This window comes from Kogia breviceps, chromosome 20, assembly GCF_026419965.1.
Source record: "Kogia breviceps isolate mKogBre1 chromosome 20, mKogBre1 haplotype 1, whole genome shotgun sequence".
In the NCBI taxonomy this organism is placed as follows: Eukaryota; Metazoa; Chordata; class Mammalia; order Artiodactyla; family Physeteridae; genus Kogia; species Kogia breviceps.
In genome coordinates, this window is record NC_081329.1 from 14,262,385 (window position 1) to 14,284,946 (window position 22,562).

The 22,562-nt window shown below is 39.8% G+C and overlaps 1 protein-coding gene across 2 annotated transcripts; it reads right to left on the reverse strand.

The window, feature by feature from the left end:
• Positions 1-955: 955 nt before the first annotated feature.
• Positions 956-18,703, reverse strand: TRIML2 (tripartite motif family like 2). 2 transcript variants are annotated; one of them, XM_067022317.1, is made up of 8 exons: positions 18,480-18,703; positions 13,012-13,263; positions 12,635-12,730; positions 9,931-10,125; positions 8,610-8,750; positions 6,563-6,585; positions 6,270-6,370; positions 956-2,439 (listed from the first exon to the last, which is right to left on the reverse strand). In XM_067022317.1, exons 2-8 carry the CDS (start codon positions 13,198-13,200, stop codon positions 1,871-1,873), a joined length of 1,314 nt encoding a protein of 437 aa, XP_066878418.1. In that variant the 5' UTR covers positions 13,201-13,263; positions 18,480-18,703; the 3' UTR covers positions 956-1,870. The 2 variants fall into 2 exon arrangements, with proteins under 2 accessions (XP_066878418.1, XP_058905519.2); XM_059049536.2 differs by lacking the exon at positions 18,480-18,703 and adding an exon at positions 17,920-18,058 and having other exon boundaries at positions 1,045-2,439.
• Between the last annotated feature and the right edge of the window lie 3,859 nt (positions 18,704-22,562).

Consider the following 22,562-nt stretch of genomic DNA (forward strand, 5'->3'; position numbering starts at 1 on the left):
GGTGCAGTGATGTCCCAGGATCCTCCCCTGTTAAGTCTGTCAAGGAAGGCTGCTTTGAGGAGCAACACTTTAGCTAAGACCTAAATTAGCGAAAAAGGGGAGAGTGGTGACTGAAGTCAGGGAAATGTATGTGAAAGTCTCTGTGAATGGTGGAAGGATACACTAGGCATCCGTTTACTCAGAGGGTCAGTAGGCTGTGCTAAAGTATTATTTTCAAAGGCTAAAATTCATGATCCTCATACAAATATTGACAGTGGTAAGTCAAAGATTTTGCTCAACTCAGTAATTAGCTAGGGAACCAGTTAAGAGAGTAAAGTTTGTTGCAAGAGAAATGAGAAGCAGTTTAAATAAAATTGCTTAGGGTAGATCCAAACCTGGTTGATACTCTACATGGTAATAAAACCAAAACCTTTAAGGATTTCTTTTTTACCAGATAATTCTTCGAGTTAACATGCAACTTCAGTGTCTGGGTTCTCATCAGCTGGTAACTACCAAAGTCAATGGCATATGCATTTTCCTAAATAATTTAATCTTTTTGTGTTGGTTAGACAATGTCTCCAACTGACATTGGTAGGACATGCTGCATTCTCTTTTGGTTTCTAAGTTTGGGAAAATAGTTCTTAAGAGTCAAGTTGTGGAGGCAGGAGAAATTTGAGGCAAGATGAAGGTGAAGATTTAGACTCATATATACAATTATTAAATCCTCACATTTCCCTATATAGTAAATCATCATCTTTCCCACAGGAAATTGGGAAGGGGTTTGAGAACCACTGCTCTGAGTTCTAAATCTCAGTGTTTCAAATGATCATCCAACTTCCAGCTCACTCACCTGAGCTAACCCCCACTTCTCAGATCAGGGCTACTTTCCCCTTAAGTCTTGTGATTTGATGTGAAGATATGCAATGACTTCTTCCAGGCTTACATTTTTTACAAATTTGAGACAGAGCTTGCTTTTAAAATGATGATCCAGGTTTAATTCCTTACCCTTGTAACTTACTAGATACTTAACGGCTATGTGACTTTAGGAAAATTAAATCACCTCTGAGCCTCAGCTTCTATATTTAAATAATAAAGATCAATACACACTTACAGGTTGTTAAAAACATAAAGGGAGATACACTATGATAAACCTTTCATTAAAAGTCCCTCTAATAAATATTTTTGTTGTCTTTTCATCATTGTATGACCATCCCTGAACAAGGCTCTAGGAAAAAAATTTCAGTGGATTATCAAATAGAGAAAGATGAAGGCAAATACAAGACACCACTACAACATTACTTAATGTAATAGTTTTTCAAAGCAGTGAACTATCAGGCTTCTTTTAAGAAATCTAATTTTCCTTGTAAGACAGAAGTTGGATACTTGAAATATTTTTAAAAATACATTTCCTGCAACACCTCGTCCCCACTGAGATAAGGTATCCAGGGAAATTAAGTTGTTCTCTATTTGGAGTGATGTTCTAAGTCTTGACAATGTCAGGAATAGGATGTCTCCATTCTACATGTCACTCTGATGATAGCCTCAAATCTAAAGTCTTGATTATACCCAATTCTGTTTTCAGAAATCTCTAGAGTCTTTAACCTAGTCTTAAGGATCCCAGACTATTTCCGTCTCTAATTTCCCAATCTTATGCTGCATAGGCATTTGCTGTTCTAATTAACGTGGAGACCTTCAGTTATTATCATCCATGATTCAGGTTAAATGTAACCTCTTCCATGAAATGGGTGTTGAAAGCCACATGAATGCAAAGGCTCTGGGGTGTTAACCTGGTTTCCAACTCAAGTGCTAAAAATCTTTTATTGGATTACTTTGTAAAATAATTTATATAAAGTCATGCTTGTAACATTCTGGCCTCTTGTGGTCTTAGATTTCACACCAAAGACTGAGGGCTAAAAGTACCATTACAAGAAGAAACATGAGGGAGGCAGATGCTCAGAGAGTCTGAATTCATGCCTCCATTTGAAATACAAAGAGAAAATACAGGCCTGAGAGCTCCCTGGAAGGTGAGATAAGAGAAATTATAGATGAGGGACCTCTTTGTCACATCATAGAAGGATATCTGGCCATACTCATAGTCCAGGAAAACTCCAACTCTGTGCATTTGCTCTCTCAAGGAAACCCTTTTTAAAGGGGGAAAGGCCCAGAAAGTATAATCAGTTCCCATCATGGATCCTGTGAATAAGACCCTATCTCCGGAAGCACTTCTGCTGGCAGAGCTTCTGTGTATGCCCAGCTGCCACTGTGTTGCCTTTTCCACATCCACCTCCCAGTAGTGCCGCCCTGAGGTGAAGCTCTCCACGCCCAACACGGTGGCGCTGAAGTCAAATCTCTCTGGGTGACTGGGTACATCCTGCTGCACATTTCTGAGTCTCACACTTCTCAGATCCTCAGATAAGACCAGACAGGGATGAGCTGTTTTAGGGTCCAAAGTTATAGGTCCTGCAGGGAGAAAGAAATTTAGTTAACCTAGGGGTTTGTCAATGCCAGAAACGGATGATTTCTAACATGCAGGGGCTTCCTCATGAGTGGGCACGAGTCTCAGGCACAGATATAGGAGAGGCAATCTAGGAAAGTACAGATAAAGGGACCCCTAAGCTCTGTTTCAAGAAATGAGGGAGGGCTTCCCTGGTGGCGCAGTGGTTGAGAATCCGCCTGCTGATGCAGGAGACACGGGTTCGTGCCCTGGTCCGGGAGGATCCCACATGCCGCGGAGCAACTAAGCCCGTGAGCCATGGCCGCTAGGCCTGCGCGTCTGGAGCCTGTGCTCCGCAACGGAAGAGGCCACAACAGTGAGAGGCCCGCATACCGCAATAAAAAAAAAAAAAAAAAAAAGAAAGAAATGAGGGAATTCCCTGGTGGCCTAGTGGTTATGACTCCCGTGCTTCCAATGAAGGGGACTAAGATCCCACATGCCGTGCAGCACAGCCAAAAAAGAAAAAAAAAAAAAAAAAAGAAAAGAAATGGACACCACAGAGGAACAAAGTCAATAAGATAATGGAAGGAGATAAAAATGAAATCTATCTGAGGAAGAAGAACAAAACAATGAATAATGAACTATGGAGAGGTTTAGAAATACCTCTCACAACAGAAAGGAATTCTGCTGGGCTATAAAGATGACCCGATACTCAGTCCTAGCCCAGTATCACCGGAGACCCAACTCTAGTCCCTAAAGATCTTCTCCAAGCCTGGAACAGCCAGAAACATGAAGTCTCCTAATAGAGCAGTTGATTCATGGCTCTATCCTGTGACTGAACTGCTTTCTTCATCCTAAATATCACCAAGATGTGACAGATACTTAGAAACTGCTGCCAGCAGGCCCTTAATATTGAGTAAATCAAAAGAGAACATATCGGAGGCCAGAAATCCTGTGAGAATCCTCCAGAAAAATCAAGCTGAGATCAAGAACGCTCACTGTGATTTCTTATATGTGAATGAAAGTGGTACGTGCCTTCATATCGCTAACTGTTCCTTCTCATTTCTTTCTGTTCAACTTTTGAATATTCTGATTTTCAGGGATTGGTCCTGGGTCTTCCTTTTCACTACTTGTATTCTTTTCCCCCTAAGTGCCTTTATATAGCCTCAGTTTTAAATATCTTCTATATGTTCATGACTTACTCCATACAAAAGTTGACAAATACCAGTTGAAAAAAATGCAGAAATTTCAAACATATTCCATCCAAAATGGAACTCCAAACCTATCCCTTCCCAGTTTCTACTTTTCAGTAGAGCACTTATTGCTTTATAGTTGGTCAAGCCATAAACCTGTAGTAGTCCCTGATTTCTTTCTTTAACATCTAATCCAGCAGCAAGTTTTATGGGCAAATGAACTTAAATCTCTGCACTTAATTCATATCATTATTAAAGTGGTCTTAAAAGCCACAAGCCTTGAATTTTAAATTTCAACTTGTCCCAGGCTCCTAGTATTTCCAGAAGACTGGCAGAAATAAATGCAAATTTTCTCTAGAAGTATATACACCTTCTTTTCTGTCCTCAAAGAACTTCTAAAAATAATATTTAGGGAAAAAAGGAACGCTTACTATTAAAAAAATCATTAACCACACACTCAAAGTAAAAAAGTACTACTGAGTGAGACTAGCAGAAATAAATCTGAAGGACTTCCCTGGTGGTGCAGTGGTTAAGAATCCACCTGTCAATGCAGGGTACACGGGTTTGATCCCTAGTCTGGGAAGATCCCACACACCACGGAGCAACTAAGCCCGTGTACCACAACGACTGAGCCTGCGCTCTAGAGCCTGTGAGCCACAACTACTGAGCCCACATGCCACAACTACTGAAGCCTGCATGCCTAGAGCCTGTGCTCTGCAACAAAAGAAGCCACTGCAATGAGAAGCCCATGCACTACAACGAAGAGTAGCCCCCACTTGCAGCAACGAAGACCCAATGCAGCCAAAAATAATAAATAAATAAATAACTTTATTTATTTTTAAAAAATCTGAAGAATTTTACATACTGGAATTGCCAGGCACAAACTCTACAATAATTTTTGCTTACTATGTTTAAAAAAAAAAGATAAAAGTATCTATAGAATATAGGAAACTAAAGAAAGCAAGACTAAGTGGATTTGACAAAGAACTAAATAGATTATCTAGAAGTAGAAATAAAATGTATTAAATAAAGTGCCAATGGATGATTATAAGAAAGCTACAGAAAAATATGTCTCATTAGCATAAATGCAAAAATTCTTTAAAAACCATTACTACATTGAATCTGGCAATATGTAAAATGGCTAAAACATTATTACCAAGAGTTTATCTTGGGAATGCAAGGGTGGTTCAACATGTGAAGCAAATATAATTCACCATATCAATATATGAAGAAAAAAGTAAATATTTTGGTAGATATAGAAAAAAAGCATCTAATAAATTCAACATCTGTTCATGATATGAAGTTTTAGTGAATCAGGAGTAGACAGGAAACTTCCTCAACTTGACAAAAGGCAACTATGAAAAACCTACAGCTAACATTAAACTTAAAGGTGAAAAACAATGCTTTCTTTCTTTCTAAGATCAGGAAGAAGGTAGATGATTCTCACCACTCCTATTCACCATCATATTGAAGGCGCTAGTAAGTGCAATAGGTAAGAAGAATACAGAAAAGGCTTACAGAGAGGAAGATAAAAATTGTCTATATTTATAGATTACTTGAATATCTTTGTAGAGAATCCCCTCAAAATCTATAAAAGTCACTAGATCTAATAAATCAGTTTAGCACAGTTGTAAGATACAATATCAATATACACAAATGAATACTTCTATATACCATTGATAAACTAGAAATAAATAAAATTTCAATTAGAAGTTGATATTTAATTCCATGAATAGGACTAAAAAATACTTAGGTATCTAATTAAATATGTACAATATTAGCTGAAAACTATAAAACACTGTTGAGGGAAATCAAAGATGACCTAAATAAATGGAGATATACCACCATATCCCTAAATTGTTCTATAGATTCAGTGTAATACCAATCAAAACCTCAGCAGGTTTTTTGTACACACCAAGAAGCTCATTTTAAAATTTATGTGGAGACGGATTTAGAGTAGCCAAAATTATTTTTGAAGGAACATATCTGGAGAACTCACAGTGCCCAATTTTAAGACTTTTTGTAGAGTAATCAATCAAGCCAACGTGGTATTAGCAAAAGGATAGATACAATGATCAATGGACCTATTAGACTTGACATAGATCTGCTCATATGTGCCCACGGATTTTCAACAAATGATGTTGGAACAACTGGATACATACATGTACTAAAAGAGGAGGGGAGTTGTACCACATCTCGAATCGTACATAAACGTAACTTTAGGGGTCTCACTGGCAGTCCAGTAGTTAAGACCCTGCGCTTCCACTGGTTCGATCCCTGGTCAGGGAACTAAGATTCCGCATGCCACACAGTGCAGCCAATAAACAAACACACACAACTTTAAATGAACAATAGACCTAAATGCAAAAACTAAAACTGTAAAAATTCTAGAAGGAAATCTTTGTTGGAGTAAAAAAAGATTTCTTAGGCCACAAAAAGCACACACCATTTAAAAAAGAAAAAGGTAACTTCAAAATCTAAAACTTCTGCTCTTCAAAAGACACTATTAGGCAAATGAAAATATAAACCACAGGAGAAATATTTGCAAATAGAGTCATTTTAAATCCTTAAGCTATCTGGAATTTCACTTATGGTAGGATGTTCATTTTATTCTCAAATACAAATATAAAGTGTCCTGTGATCATGGATGTGTGTCAACTCACTTTGCAGCACTTCTAGCATTTTGCTCATTCCTGTTATTTGGCATAAACTCAGGTCTGTGATTCGGGCGGGCTCTAGACACTGAAGCAGTAGTGACTCACTCCTGTTAAAGGACAACAACAAAAAAAGGAAAGGACAATCTCAGTTACCTGTGCAGATGACACCAGGCCCCTCCATCCAGAGGATGGATTTCATTACATGGCTTTGCTACCCACACCCCAACATCTCTAACCCCTGTGTGCTCACAAATCAGATTGTAAATCTGACCTAAGTGTTTCCAAAATGAATAACTTACCTTTCCAAAGAATATCTTGCATTCTATGGGGTGAAAAGAGACAAAATTACTAGTGGGTATTTGAGCCAAGCCTTTTGTGAATTGTGCTCATGAAAGTATTTTCTCTTATAATAATGAAACTCGATTTCCATGTAATTTCTTCAGCCTCATGGTGCTAATTCTCAGATACCAAATTTTGACACTGAATAGGAAAAGGTCAGAAAAATGCTTGAAATCACTGTTATATTCCCAAGGGAAATAATCTTCTCTACCTCAAATTCACAATGCTCCACATTCAAATTCTGCCCGTCTATTTGCTTTCTATCTTGGAGCTGGCAGGAATTGAGCCTGCTGCCCCGTGTCCTCCGCCCGGGCTTCCTGCAGCCACGGAGGCAGGCGTAGCCTCAGCGGGGCGGGCTCTGGGAGTCCCTGCCCCGGGAGGGTCCACCTGTGGGAAGGGTGGGCTTTGTTCCCCGAAGAGGGGCCTGTTGAGCCCTGGGTGGCAGGGCGGGGGTACATCTGGGACACCTTGGGCCCCAGCCAGCCCTGTGGTGACCCACTCAGGCCTTGGACAGATGCAGGAAGGGGGGGACCCGGGGGCGCATGGGACAGGACCACTGACCCACACTGGGTGTGGGAATGGGCCTTCATGTGGCCGCAAGTGCTTCTGTCCCCTGTGGGTGTTGGGTAGTGGGTGTTCCTGGGAGGTGGGAACCCAGGGGCAGCTGGTGGAGGGGTAGGGTGCCCTCGGAGACTCCTGAGAGGCAGTGGGTTCAGGACCTGGGGGTGGCCGGCCCAGTGGGCCCAGAATGAAGCCCCGTGTGGGGAGGGGCTGGGGGTGCCTGGCAGGTGGCAGGGGTGGGGAGGGGACGTCCTTCAGAGGGTGGGCGCCAGGGGCATGGTGGGGCACCCAGACCCTGGGGTGTGCCAGCTGCCCTGTTCTTCAGCCCCTGAAACAGAGGTTCTGGGACTCCAGAGCCTTGTGATTGATTGAGGCCCCCGGGGCATTTCTGCGATGGGGCTCTGTCTTGCTGTTTATCTTCTTGGAATTTAAAGTTGAAGAGATTTAGAAATTGCTCTTTAGTCATTCATTTAAAACAATAATAAACTCATTTATTTATTTAAAAAACAAACAAACAAAAAAAAAAGAATTGAGCCTGCTAAGCTGGGGATGGTGGCTGGAACCAGGTCAGGAACTGAACATAACAGGTCACACCTCTCTGCACTGTCTGGAACTAGGCATGGCTCTAGAACAGAACCTAAGGGTTTATGTGCAAGGGCTTCTCAGAGTACTCATATTGCAAATGTGGGCTTGGCAGAAGGATATAAAGTCTTTAAAAGATAAAAATTTACTTTTTCAAAATAGTAATGCACGTTACTGAACAAAATTTAAAATACACAATACTGGGAATTCCTTGGCGGCCCAGTGGTTAGGACTCTGCACTCTCACTGCCAAGGGCCGGGGTTCAGTCCCTGGTTGGGGAACAAGATCCCACAAGCTGCCCAGCGTGGCCCAAAATAAAAAATACAAAGAATCAAAACAGTTTAAAAAACAAACAAACAATACTATACAAGTAAGTCTCACCCTTGTTTCCCAAGGTCACTGCTGATTACAATGTTTGTGTTTATTTTGCCAGAGATTTGTCTGAATGTTAATGAGCATATACATCTATACATATTCTCTAAATAACAAAAAGTTTTCTGCCTGTTTTTTTCACCTAATGAAATACCTTGAAGATAATCTTTTAGTGCATTTAGAACTGCTTTACTCATTTTTTTATGGTTGCAGAATATTCTATTGTATGGATACATCATAATTTGACTAACCAATTATTTACCTTATTATTATTTATTATTATTATTAAAGGACATCTCAATTCATATTTACTACTGATCAGTGAAGCAGCTCTATACATACTATGATTTCATAATGAGTCATAATGCTTTTGGTAGCCTTCATGTATGACTGAAGATCACTGGGTACTGTGTTCTAGAACTGGCCCCTAATGAGTACTGTCCACTTCTCATTTCTCAAATACTGTAGTGAAGGTTATTCCCAGACTCTTACCTGGAGCAACGCTGAGGCAGATTGCCCACACTTCTTCTCCAGCTCCGTGGTGATCTTCTGGAGGCTGCAGATCTGTTCAGAGAGCCTGCCTTCACTCTCCCTCAGTTTACGCATGTTCTCTCTCCCCAAACAGTTCAGTCTCTGCAGAAGCATCCTTATTACTATTCAACAGCTGACAGTTTCTCTTATTCGCTAATTCAACCATCTCTTTAAAAACCTGCTTTACTGCCTGCCACCCCAGGAACAGACGTAATTAGATAAGGCCAGGGTATTCCTCTGTGTCAAGCAAGACACCTCAATAGAAACTTGATTCTTTGACACAATATATTTATGTTGATGTGGACAGTATCCACATAGTCTACTTAATCACTTCACAACCTGGACCTAAAACAGATCACTTTTTTTTTGCTGTGCAGTTTTGTTCAGGAAGTTTCCTATTTCCTTCATTAAATTAAAACTATGACTTATTATAATTTAATTAAAAATTAAATTCAGTGATAAGAATAAAATAGATAATCAAACCAGAAAGGATACCAGTTTCCTTTCTGTCCTTGCAAAGAAGCTCCACCTAGTTAAATACATGAATGTTCCATGTTATTTTTTTCTTAACTCAAGTGATATCATATTATACTCCACTGCTGATCTGACAGCTTGCTTTTTTCTTAATAAATAATATGCTCTTGGAAAGCATTCCTTATCTATACATATAGAGCCATGTTATCATTTCTAAATGCTGAAAAGCATTCCATTATATGTCCTGTACAATGTAGTTCATGAGTCCAACACTGAAGGATACAAGTTCTATCTACTCTCTTCCTATCAACAAATATTATAGTAATAATAACACCTAATACTTACATTACACAATAATGTACACACACACAAACATTATTTAAAGAGCTTTATGTAGATTATCATACTCAAGCCTCACAACAATATTATGAACTAAGGGCCATTATCCTCATTTTACAGCTAAGGAAACCAAGTCAGCTGTTAAGCAACAGTCTGAGGTCACCTAGAGGCTAGTAAATTGCAGAACCCAGATATGAATCTCATCAATCTGCCTTCAAAGACTACCTCAAAGCCAAGGCTCTATACTGAAATAATTTTACCACACTTCCTTACCCATGTGTCTTTTTATATGCATGTAAGTATACCTGCGAGATAAATTATCAGAAATAGAATTGCTGGATGACTATATCCCTTCTTTTAATAGATCCATGGTTGTCAGTGGATGTCTTATTCTGGAATTGACATACTGTTCAGCTCTTCTTTTTCTCATTTCCCAAATATTGTTAGGATGCCATGTTTCACATCTCACCTGTAGTATTTCCTGGAATTTCTCCTTTAGCTTTGTGGCAAGTTCCATCAGTTGGTTCTGACCAGCTTCTCTCAAGTTCAGGTTGAATCCGCACCATTGCGGGCTCTGGAAGTTCACTTTGTTTTCTTCAATCATCAACCAGAACCTTAGCCTATATTCAGACTCAATCATCGCTTTAAAATTCTGCTCTTCTTCCTTCACCATAAATGACAGAATTCAGGTTAAACACCACAGATAAATACCTATGGTTACTTTGCATCTATAATTTTAATATAAAGACAAGGAAATATAAAAGTACATGGAAAAAAAAAAGTACATGGGAAGAAGTAACAGATATATAATACAAAGGACAGAGAGAATTTCAGAGTCAACACCAACCAAGACATTAAGACAATCTTAGAACATGAAATGCAAATGAAGAAATGTCAATTGACTTAGAAAACTGAGGAATCTATACAACCTCAATGACCAAAAAGGAGACCAGGAAAACTAGAAGGCAGCACCGATGGCTTTTGCTGATGCTTTGGATAGGGGGTGTGAGAAAAGAGAAATCAAAGGGTGACTCTAAGGTTTTTAGAAAAAGAATAGAGTTGCCAATACATAAAAGGAAAAGTATGGAAGGGATAGACTCCAGAAGTGGGGAGGGTATCAGCAGCTCAGTGTGGGATATGTAGATTTTGATTAGTCAGTTAGCCATCCAAAGGAGAGATGCTAAGGCAGGAAGTCAGACATGAAAACCCACCACTGGGAAGTCTAAGCTGAAGACATCCATTGGGAGTAGTCAGCTTAATGACCATATTTAACCTCATGAGACTCTATAGAGCCAAGATTTATCAAGAACCTGACTATTCTCACCACTTCTACCACCCCTCCCCCGCAGTTCACCATTACCTGTCCCTGACTATTGCAAACAGTCCCCTTCAGGTCCCCCCACCTGTGCTCTCACCCTCCTACAGTCTTATTCTCATTCAGCAGCTAGACTATTCCTATGAAAATGGAAGTTAGATCACATTACTACTCTGTTCAAGTTTCCACTGGCTTTCTTTTTTCATTAAAAAATAATAAATTTGGGTTTCCCTGGTGGCGCAGTGGTTAAGAGTCCGCCTGCCGATGCAGGGGACACGGGTTCGTGCCCCGGTCCGGGAGGATCCCACGTGCCGCGGAGCGGCTGGGCCCGTGAGCCATGGCCGCTGAGCCTGCGCGTCCGGAGCCTGTGCTCCGCAACGGGAGAGGCCACAACAGTGAGAGGCCCGTGTACCGCAAAAAAAAAAAAATAAAATAAAAATAAATAAATAAATAAATAAATTTTTAAAAAGAGAAAAAAAGAAAAGAAAATCAACTTCCCTATAAGATGTGGCCTTCTGATCTCATCACCTATTAGCCTCCAATTCCTTCATAACCCCAACCAAGGACACACCAGTCTTGAGATCTTTGTACTTGCCCTTCCCTCTGCCTAGAATATTCTTCCCAGGACTGCACAGCTCACTTCCTCACCTCCTGGAGTCTTCTCAAAACCAATTTTGGAATGGCAAGGTCCTGATCACTTTGTTTCAAAGTACCTCCCATCACTCTTTCCTGCTTTTTAAATGAAATGTACAGCACTTACAATGTAACATACTACTACATTTTACTTGTTTACCTCCACTAGAATGTCAGTTGCACAAGGCCAGATTGTTTGCTTTGTTTTGTTTTTCTTTTCACTACTGAATCCCCAGCACCTAGCATAGCTCCTGGCAAACAGTGAGACCCCAATATTTGTTAATATATGGTGCTTGGAGTTGAAAAAAATGCGTACCATCCTCAACTGGATGAGAATCTAGTATAACTGGCAGAACAGTTACATATGAAGGGAGGGTCTGAAATTAGAAGTGAAACGTGCATAATGGACGGTGATTCCTCAATTTGAATAGTAATTATTTATTTTTTATTGAGGTATAGTTGACACAATGTTGTGTTAGTTTCAGGTGTACAGCAAAGTGACTCAGTTACACATATATATTTCTCAGAGTCTTTTCCCTATATATAAAAGATATATATATTTATGGATCTAAATATATATATATTTTATATATAGTACTATATATGTTAATCCCAAACTCCTAATTTATACCCCCCCACCCTGGAATAGTAATTCTTAAATTGCCCTTTAAATGGCTTCAGGATTTACATGGCCACCAAAAGTACATAAGATGCTCATTCTCCTATGGCATTGTTATAAACTGTGCTATCAATCTTTGCCAATGAGGGATGCAAATACCATCTCACTAGCAAATTTAATATAGTTAATTTGTATTTCTCTTACTTACCATGAGCTTTTGGACCAATTCAGTATGTTCAAAAGATATCTGCATTTTCTCTTCTGTGAACTCTCATGTCTTTGATCATTTTTCTGTGGAGTTTCTAGTCTTTTGCTTATTGACTTTTTTTTTGGCTGCGCAGCATGTGGGATCTTAGTTCCCCAATCAGGGATAGAACCCATGCCCCCCTGCGGTGGGAGCCTGGAGTGTTAACCACTGGACCACCAGAGAAGTCCGCTGCTTATTGACTTTAAGAGCTTTTTACATGTGAAGAAATTAACACTTTTCCTACCTATGGATTTCAAGTAGTTTTTCCTGCTTTGTCATTTGTCCTTTGATTTTGTTTATGTTATTTGCTATCCAACATTATGGGTAATTTCCCTCTAAGAATCAAGATAAGCACTGACCTGCATCATCACCATTCTTTCTTGCTCATCAGCCAATATGCTTTTAGCTACTTCAAGTTTCTCCTTCAATGTGTTCAATATCTCCTGGAATAACTTCTGCAGAGAAATATATCACAGAATTCCAAGTTAAGTAATTGCTTTACAACAGATAGATTCCCAACCTTAGACAACTGAAAGGCCAATAGCCCTGACTATAATGTTTTCCTAGCCTTGAAGTTGAAGGTCTAAATATGGTACTTATCTAGTATTCTTTGATAAACATCAACTAAGGGAATGGTCTTGTAGGATCAGAATATCTGTCCCCCAAATAAATAAGTTAATAAATAAGAGGAGGCAGCCAGAATGACAGAGTGGTCTGGGATCTGCATGAAGCTTACCCTATAATTCTCAGCAGCCTCTTGTACTCCATATACCACGTGATTCTTGTGCTCCTGGGATGTGAAGTACTTGTCACAAACCGTGTTTTGGTCATCATGGCAGAACAGCTGTGGTGGCTCCAGATGTATCTCACAGTGGGCATCTTCTGGGATTTCATGCTCTAACTGGGAGTGGAGCCTTTTGGACATGTCGGCAGGTGGCCCTAGTTGAAGACTGGGCTGTTTCTGATGTGGAATACACCTCCCCGTACTCTGAAAAGGAAAAGAGTGGCAGTGTTGTGGTGCAGACACACTTGTTAAAAACCTCAGTCCGCAATCAAGCGTCAGCAGGTCAGTGCATCCTGGACTCCTCAAATCCAGCAAATCTTTGGCACCCACGTGCTTGGGAAAGGAGACAGGAGGAGTTACATGAACGATCAAGTTTCCTAAGAATTTCAAGCAACTGGGTGAAAATTATTTACAAGTGACAACACAGCAAGCCACCTCCCTGCAAGTCATTTAAAAAAATAAAAATAAAAATAAAAAGAAGGACTTCCCTGGTGGTCCAGTGGTTAAGAGTCTGCGCTTACACTGCAGGGGGCACGGATCAGGGAACTAAGATCCCACCTGCCATGCGGCATGGCCTAAAAAAAAAAAAGAAAAGAAAAAAAAATGGTGCTCAAAGAAAGCACACTGCTGCAAAGAGCATGAGAGGAACTTCGGAGCTTCCAGGACTAAGGGGAGGCAGAGGCAGAGCCTAGCCTCAGGCACTCAGGTCGCAAATTAAAGGAATCACTCACCCAGTGCTTGCCTGAGCCAAAAAGCGAGAGCCTCCTTGTTTGCCTCCTTAAACCATAGAAAGGTGAGGCACCGGGTTACCAAGTTTAAGGAAGGGCTTACTTTCAGATTTCAAGGTGCGCATACACGAGAAGCGCTCCCTTTTGGACTCCCTAAGTGCGCATGTGCCTGAGTGAGGTAAGGCAAGTTTTGCGCCAGAAGCCCAAGGCATGTCTCACTAGAGATTTGGCCATTAAAAGGTGTTCGTTAAAAAAAATAAGTAGGGCTTCCCTGGTGGCACAGTGGTTAAGAATCCACCTGCCAATACAGGGGACAAGGGTTCAAGCCCTGGTCCGGGAAGTTCCCACATAGCGTGCAGCAATGAAACCCGTGCACCACAACCACTGAGCCTGCGCTCCAGAGCCCGCGAGCCACAACTACGGAAGCCCGCATGCCTAGAGACCCTGCTCCTCAACAAGAGAAGCCAACGCAATCAGAAGCCCACGCACTGCAACGAAGAGTAGCCCCCGCCTCGCTGCAACTAGAGAAAGCACGCATGCAGCAAGGCACACCCAACGCAGCCAAAAATAAATAAATAAATTTTAAAATAAATAAATAACCCCCCCAAATAAATAAAACCTTTTCAAAAATAGTAAAGGGAAATTGCACACATTTATATGTACATATACATATATTTTTCGTATATACATGTATATAGATATGTACATATGCACAGATATACATATGTACATACAGACTTTAAGGAAACAGAACAAGGGGGTCCGGGAGAGTCCCACATGCTGCGGAGCGGCTGGGCTCGTGAGGCATGGCTGCTGGGCCGGCGCGTCCAGAGCCTGTGCTCCGCAACGGAAGAGGCCACAACAGTGAGAGGCGCGCGTACCACCAAAAAAAAAAAAGAATTTCCTTAGTTTCCTTGTTTAATCCCATCTCTGGCCGTTATTGGGTAACACCAAGTATTAATTTATCAAAATTATCTAATTTACAACTGCTCATTCCATCTCATTAGCCAGTTCTTTTGACAATAGCTCTTGAAAGGAATTGACCTGCCAGAGCGCAGAACTCCCAAACTTCCATTTCTGGATTTATTAGCTTCTTCTGCCTCTCACACTCTCAATTCCACCCAAACTTGACCATCAACCAATCAATCTCTTCACTCTCTTTTAATTTTTAAGATATGCAAAACTTCAAAACAAATGTCTGAAGCTGTTACTCTTCTATACGGGATGACACTTATTTTTTTAGGGTACATATTAAAGCAGCAGACTTGATTTGCCTTTTCATTGTGTTGACATTTGCACTGATAGATAAAACTGCTGGTGTCTTACCATTAATCAAGGAAGCAGCACCAAACAGTACCATAGTCATTTATTATATTTTTAAAATCTCTACTTATTTCCATTCTCCCAGTTTAAAAGAAAAAAAAAAAGCCCGTTTTATTTAAGAACATTCTTATTTCTTGATGCAAGAGTAAAGTATTAAATCTCAACCCCGAGTACAGGATTTAGCATTCTGGGTGAGAAGTTGCAAAATATGTGTAAAGCATTTATGCTGCATATGGGAAAGCAATGGTTGTCTCACAAAACAGCATTTTCTATGATTGTTTGCGTTGCAAGCCATACTAGCAGCGTTTTTTCATAGGTCATTTTTAGTAGAAAGAACAAATGGGACAAACTGGTAATTCAGATGTAGCGATTTGGAAAAGACATTTTCTCAAACACTGACAGAATGACCCTGTCATTTCAAGGAAACCAAGTGAGTGTATTAGTTCCCAATGATAAAATTGGAGCTTTTAAGCAAAAATGAGAGTTTTGCAAAACTTGTATCTACTATTCTAAGCTTGACAGTTTCCCAATACTTGGTCTTTTCTGATGAAATTGGTAGGACTATTAACTGGTTTTTATTTTTCTATTTCATAATGAAATGTGTCAACATTTGGAAAATCTGCAAATTCGGTGAACCAATTGTTTTCCAATAGACCAACGCATGATGTTACAAGACTATGCAAGGGGTAAAGTGAACTCAAAGTATAAGACAGATCAATGGATTTTAATGTTACAGAGGACAAAATGTTCATTAAAATGATTTCAAAAAAAGGAAACAATTATCTGTAAAAGATATTAGAATGATCTCCCCTTTTCCAACTATGTATTAGTGTGAGGACAGATTTTCTTCATATACTTCAACTAAAATAACATTGCAATAGGGCTTCCCTGGTGGCCCAGTGGTTAAGAATCCGCCTGCCAATGCAGGGGACATGGGTTCGAGCCCTGGTCTGGGAAGAGTCCACATGCCGCAGAGCAACTAAGCCCATGCACCACAACTACTGAGCCTGCTGGGTCTGCACTCTAGAGCTCGCAAGCCACAACTACTGAGCCTGCGTGCTGCAACTACTGAATCCTGTATGCCTAGAGCCTGTGCTTTGCAACAAGAGAAGCCACTGCAATGAGAAGCGTGCACACTGCAAGGAAGAGTAGCCCCCCCTCACTGCAACTAGAGAAAGCCCGTGCACAGCAACAAAGATCCAATGCAGCCAAAAATAAAATAATACAATAAATAAATTTTAAAATAAATAAAATAAAAAATATTTATTAAAAAAACACTGCAATAGATGGAATGCTGGAGTAGATATAAACCAGAAATTAAAGAGATTTGCAAAACTGTAAAACAATGCCACTTGTCTTGAGAATTATTCAGAAAATGTTCTTCATAAAAATGTTATATTGGGTTTCCCTGGTGGCGCAGTGGTTGAGAATCCGCCTGCGGATGCAGGAGACACAACGGGTTCATGCACTGGTCTGGGAAGATCCCACATGCAGTGGAGTGGCTGGGCCCGTGAGCCATGGCCGCTGAGCCTGTGCGTCCGGAGCCTATGCTCCGCAACGGGAGAGGCCACAACAGTGAGAGGCCCGTGTACTGACAAAAAAAAAAAGTTATATTTATTTTTAATATTTCTTAAAAGTTCTAATTATGAATACAGTAACTATTAATATAAATGCACCTGTAATTTTGGTACATTTTCCCAGATTCCTAACCACAAAGATCATGTAATTTTGCATTTCAAACAACATGAGAAGGTGTCAAACTTCACTTGGTTGGTGAGAAATTGTATCTTTATTTTTAGCTTGCATTTATTTTATTATTAATAAAGCCATTATTTTCATATGCTTAAGAGCCATTTTCATTTTTTTTTTTTTTTTTTTTTTTTTTATGAACCATGTTTAAGCCTTTCAGCTGTTTTTTCCTATCAGGTTTTTGGTCTTTTTTCTTAATTTTAAGATATACACTGAAAAGATTATCCCCTTATTATACAAATTGCAAATGTTTTCTCTCTACGTATCATTTGGATTTGAATTTACTTCAATTTTTTCTTGCTGGGTCCTTCAAACCCTTGTGACTTCTCTTGTCTTGCCTCCCTGAACATGTTCTAGACAGGAAAAAAAAAAACTGATCAGTTACAAAAATGAAGAAGTTTAGAAAGTCAGTGGTCACTCCTGGCTTTATCTGACTTGAGCTCTCAGCAGTCAACACACTTGGCCAGGACCCTCCTCTTGGAATGGTTTCTTCTCTTTGCAATCAAGATCATGTAAATGACACCCCTCCTGTGTTACTCGTCTGTTTCCCAGCATTCTTTTTTGGCTTGGAATCCTCTTGAACCTCTAAATTTGGGTGTGCTTCCAGGGTCAGTTCTGGTCCCTTACCTTATTCTAATTCCAATGTCTCCCTAGGTAATCACATTTACTTCCAAAAGTTTAAGTACCACTCTCCAATTTAAGCTTCTACCCAGACCCAGAACTCCCAACACATTTGCAGTTAAATGTCTAATAAGCATCCCACCTTAACATTATCTATAACACTATTCGGATTTCAATATTTGGAAGCCTTCCCTTCCCCCAACTCACTTTAAAATTTCATCATTAAGTTTAAGCCACCATCATTTCATCATCTCAACTAGTTCATATTCAACCCTGTCCCACTCCTGTCTCCAACTCCTCAGCTTAATAACCAGAATATTATTTTAAAACCTAAATCAGGTTTCTAATCATTTCTAACAACTTTCCATGGCATTTAGGATAAAATCCAAATGGCGAACAGTCCTAGATGGTCTGGCCTCCTGCCCACATTTAATCTCACCTATAGGTTTCCTCCAACCATTGTCCATTCCAACTACGACAAATTTATCTGTGCTCTTTCCTCTTCCTCAGCTGGCCATGCTTTTCTCTCAAGACTCTGCCATTCCAGCTCCTTCTTTCCTCCCTACAGTTCTCAGCTCAAACATCACTTCCTCAGAGAGGCCTTTCTATAACTGCCCAACTTGAAATACCTTCCTACCATTCATAATCATTTTCTTTGTATCTGTTTTACCTAATAATATTTTTAGACATATTTTAAATCAAACCAGCACAAAGGGAAATCAGTAGCAGAGAATAGAGATTACATATTTTTACAGAAACCAAGAGAAAGCAAAGTAGGAGAATAATTTGTCTCATGAGTATAATTTTATCTATGTGCCAAATTCATACCTATACTTGTTTTTCCCAATTTTATTTTTTTTTTTGCCCTGGCTTTCTCACTTACCATTTTATACCATTGCATGGCATATATATTCTTAAATCTTCCATAAATATTAAAATCAAGTTTAGGTATTTAAAGAAAACCATGATTAAGGAAATGATCTTCAGAGAAAAGCTTACCTTTCTTTGTAATCCTAGGTATTTCCTTCAGGGAAAACAGCTAGAATAATGGAGACCGAAGAGCTGTCTGTTCAGCTACTCCCCCAATCCCTCCCCCTCCCCATCAGGTAGAAAACCTGTGAAGTTTCAAATCGTATCCCTAGAATAAATCTAGGACAGTGGCCGTCAAACTTCAGGGAGCAGTAGAATCATCTCAGCTTTATTCAAACAGAGTTCTGCGCCCCACCCTGAGAGTCTCTGTTAGGACAGATCTGAGGTGGAGTCTTAATTTACATTTTAATGCGTTCCTAGAAAATACTGAATAGCCCGGGACTTTGTTCAGGAGTTCAGTCTCTGTGGACGGGTGAATATTTTGTTCTTTGCTATATCTCCAAGGTCTTTTTTAAGGGGCTACTATCTGGTAGGCACTCACTGTATAAGTTTATGTTTGTTTTTCGTTTTTCATGAACATCATGGATACAGTAACAATTTCACAGGAAGAAATTCTTCTCTAAGCCATTACCCTAGAATCTCATAGTGTTCCTTCCTTAGCCATACCATTTTATCTTAAGCTGTTAAATACAATAGTTTCATTAGAAGATGATGCCTGATTTCATTGTTTCCAGAATGTTTGCTGAAAGAAGTGATCACTGCATTATCTGTAGGTAGAAAAGAGTAGAAATTACTGCCTGATTGAGGAATGTGTCACAGATGGGAGGTCAGGGGACAATCTCAGATAGTTCACGGTTGACCTCAGTGGAAGGAAAATCTGCACAGCTTCCCAAGTTTTATAATTCTGTCTCTGGTAGGTTTTATTTTTTATTTATTTATTTTTGCCTCAGTCAATTCCCTGCTGATCAAACATCAGTGCCTGTTTTTTTTTGTTGTGGTGGTTTTCAAACTGCTGACGGGATGATGAAAAAATTCTTCTGCTTGCTATCTGACCTTCCAAAACCTGGTTCCACCCTGTGGAATCTTAAGTACCTCCTTTCCCTTTATCTCAAACAACACTCCCCACACACACACCCTCTTCTCCTTCAAGTAAATCACATTCTGTTCTGTGTGTCCCTCCCTCCCCAGCCTTCTTCTCTACTCTTTTTCTACTCAGTCTACCTTTTTTCTTTTAAGCTTGGATGCAGCCAACTTCTGTGAAGATTTTATCAATTACCTGGTCGTTTATTCTTATCATCCTGAACTTGCGTAATTTATGATTTCATTCTGGTAGGAAAACATTGAAACCTTTGAATCAAAGGGTTAAACATCAGGCAAAATTCTCATATCTTGGAGTCTTATAAGGTCCATCTTAGACTCTAAGTAGATAGTAAATTATTCTGGAATACTGTAGACTATGTTTTAACTAAGATAATTCTATAAATAGCACTATGTGACACAGTGTGCTAGGCTCTTTTTATATCTCTGTATTTCCCACAATCCTGTGAGGTATGTGGTATCAATACATTTTACTGCTTATAAAGCTCATGATTTTGAGGTTAAGTAATTGATCCAGAGCACTCAGTACAGAAAATTTGAATCACAGTCAAATTTCATAATACTTCCTTACCTCTATTACATGTTAACTAAAAATTTTGCCAATTTATAAAAGAAAATGCCTCAAATTTAAATTACAGTTTACCACAAGATACTTTTATAGGCCTCCAGTAACAACAGTATAGTCAATATCTTTGAGTACTTCAATTGTTTGACTTAAAAATCTCCCCTGGGTATTCTCTGGTGGCGCAGTGGTTGAGAATCTGCCTGCCAATGCAGAGGACACAGGACACGGGTTCGAGCCCTGGTCTGGGAAGATCCCACATGCCACGTAGCAACTGGGCCCGTGAGCCACAACTACTGAGCCTGCGCGTCTGGAGCCTGTGCTCCGCAACAAGAGAGGCCGAGATAGTGAGAGGCCCGCGCACCGTGATAAAGGGTGCCCCGCGCTCGCCACAACTAGAGAAAGCCCTCGCACAGAAACGAAGACCCAACACAGCCAAAAATAAATAAATTAATTAAAAAAAAACTCCCCTAAGCATTAAATTCTTGTGATAAATTAAGCTTATAAAAATAGTAAACCTGGAGTTTTAAAATATTACAGTGCTTTGTATATATTTGGGTCCCCACTTAAAATCATAAATCTTAAATCAGTGACTCAATTGTATATTTCAGATTGGAGTTACATAGCTATTACCATAAGCTATGTACTTCTAAACATTAGGAATGACACTAAGTAGATTTTTACATGTTCAATACCAAAATATTTAAGAGTCTGGTTGTGATTGGTTAAAAGGTACTGTACTAACCTACTAGGAAATAATTAGCTTCTAGGTTAAGTGAGGTTACATTTGGCTAGAAACTTCCATTGGGCATGAGCACTGAGGCTGCAGGTATCCAGGCTACCCATCAAGCAAACTGCCATCCTGATTCTGATAAATACCTTCCTACGTGATTATTTTGTAGTTCCTTTTCACCCTGCATAGTGTGGTACAGTGACCAGGCAGGTCGGCCAGGTGCTCACTAGGATCTTGTCAGAGACCCTGGTGGGACTCTGAACGTTATTCCCTGTGTTAGCAGCCCCATAGCTTTCTGTCTCTGAAACTGAAAACATGCCTCCCTTCTCAACAACATATACACAGTATTTGATAGGTTTCTGCATGAGTTTTTTCCTCGATTCAATAGAGTTATCTGTCTTTCATTTAAATCTAGCTTGATCTTGATGGAATGCTGCATTTTTAAATTAGGCATTTCTGCTATGTTGTACGTTTTCTTAAAAATTCAAGACACCTTACACTCTGCCAAATCATGCACTAATAGTGTTTGTATAAGTGTTGGAGCAAAATGCTCAATCACTATACAATTTTTTTTCTTTTTTTTCTTTTTTTTGGCCAAGCAGCATGCAGGATCTTAGTTCCCCGACCAGGGGTTGAACCCGTGCCCCTGCAATGGAAGCATGAAGTCTTAACCACAGGACTGCCAGGAAAGTCCCCAATCAGTATACAACTTGAACCAGATGTTTATTACAATATTAACAGCCACTTAAAAAATGTAGTACAGTCGAAGACAACAACACAAAAACAGTTACCTGTTGGACCAGCTTTTTAAAGAGTCAAAGTTATCTGGTAGAAGTTTAGCAAAGGATTGAGGGTGTGGAGTTAAGGCAGCAAGGGCAAAATGCACAGAGGAACAACAAAATAAGCATCTCAAAGACGGTATCTGGTTAAACCAAGCCAAGAAGACTCTAGGGTGAATGGTCATCATGGTGGTGGAGAGGTTACCACACTGATGGCTTGCTGCATTTGGCTATATTAGTGTACTTCACCTTCAACTGTTCTTACCTGGCTTAAAACTTCAACATGCTGGGAAAAAGTCACGTTTGAATCAATGTGATTTTCTTGTCACAACTCTTTTTTTTTTGTATCATAGAACATGCTATTTCTAGTCCTACAGTCAATTTCTAGTCCTAATAAGACAATTCCCAAGGATGTCTGATATCTAATAAAACCTTGAACTTCCCCTATTTTCTAGGATCATTCCAACCTATATGACTCATTTTACATATTCTTCCTGGGCAGTTATCTGTTCCTTAGTCTTCAGTTACCATCTGTATGCTAAATATTCATCTCTAGTTTAGATCTTTCTGCTGATCTTCATTTCAGACTCATAGGTTTGAGTATGTTGATTGTTGGAAATCTCTTTTCAGAGATCATGCAGGCACCTCAGAGTCAACAAATCCAGAAAACACACATACCCTTCTAGCCCCATTCTCTTCCTATGAAAAAGGCAACAATATCCCCTCAGGTGTTCAAAGATATCTGTATTATCAGTGTCTATTTTCTCCATACTTCTACAGTTAAGTCTCAGCTATTGCTATGGTCTAAATATTTGTATCCTCCCCAAATTTATGTTAAAATCCTAACCCCTCAATGTGATGGTATTAGAAGGTGGGGGCCTTTGGAAGGTGATGAGGTCATGAGGGTGAAGCCCTGATGAATGGGATTAGTGCTAAAAGAGATCCCACAGAGCTCCCTAATCCCTTCTGTGTGAAGACACAGTGAGAACCAGAAGAAGGTCCTTATTAGATTGTGACCAGGCTGGCACCTTGATCTTGGA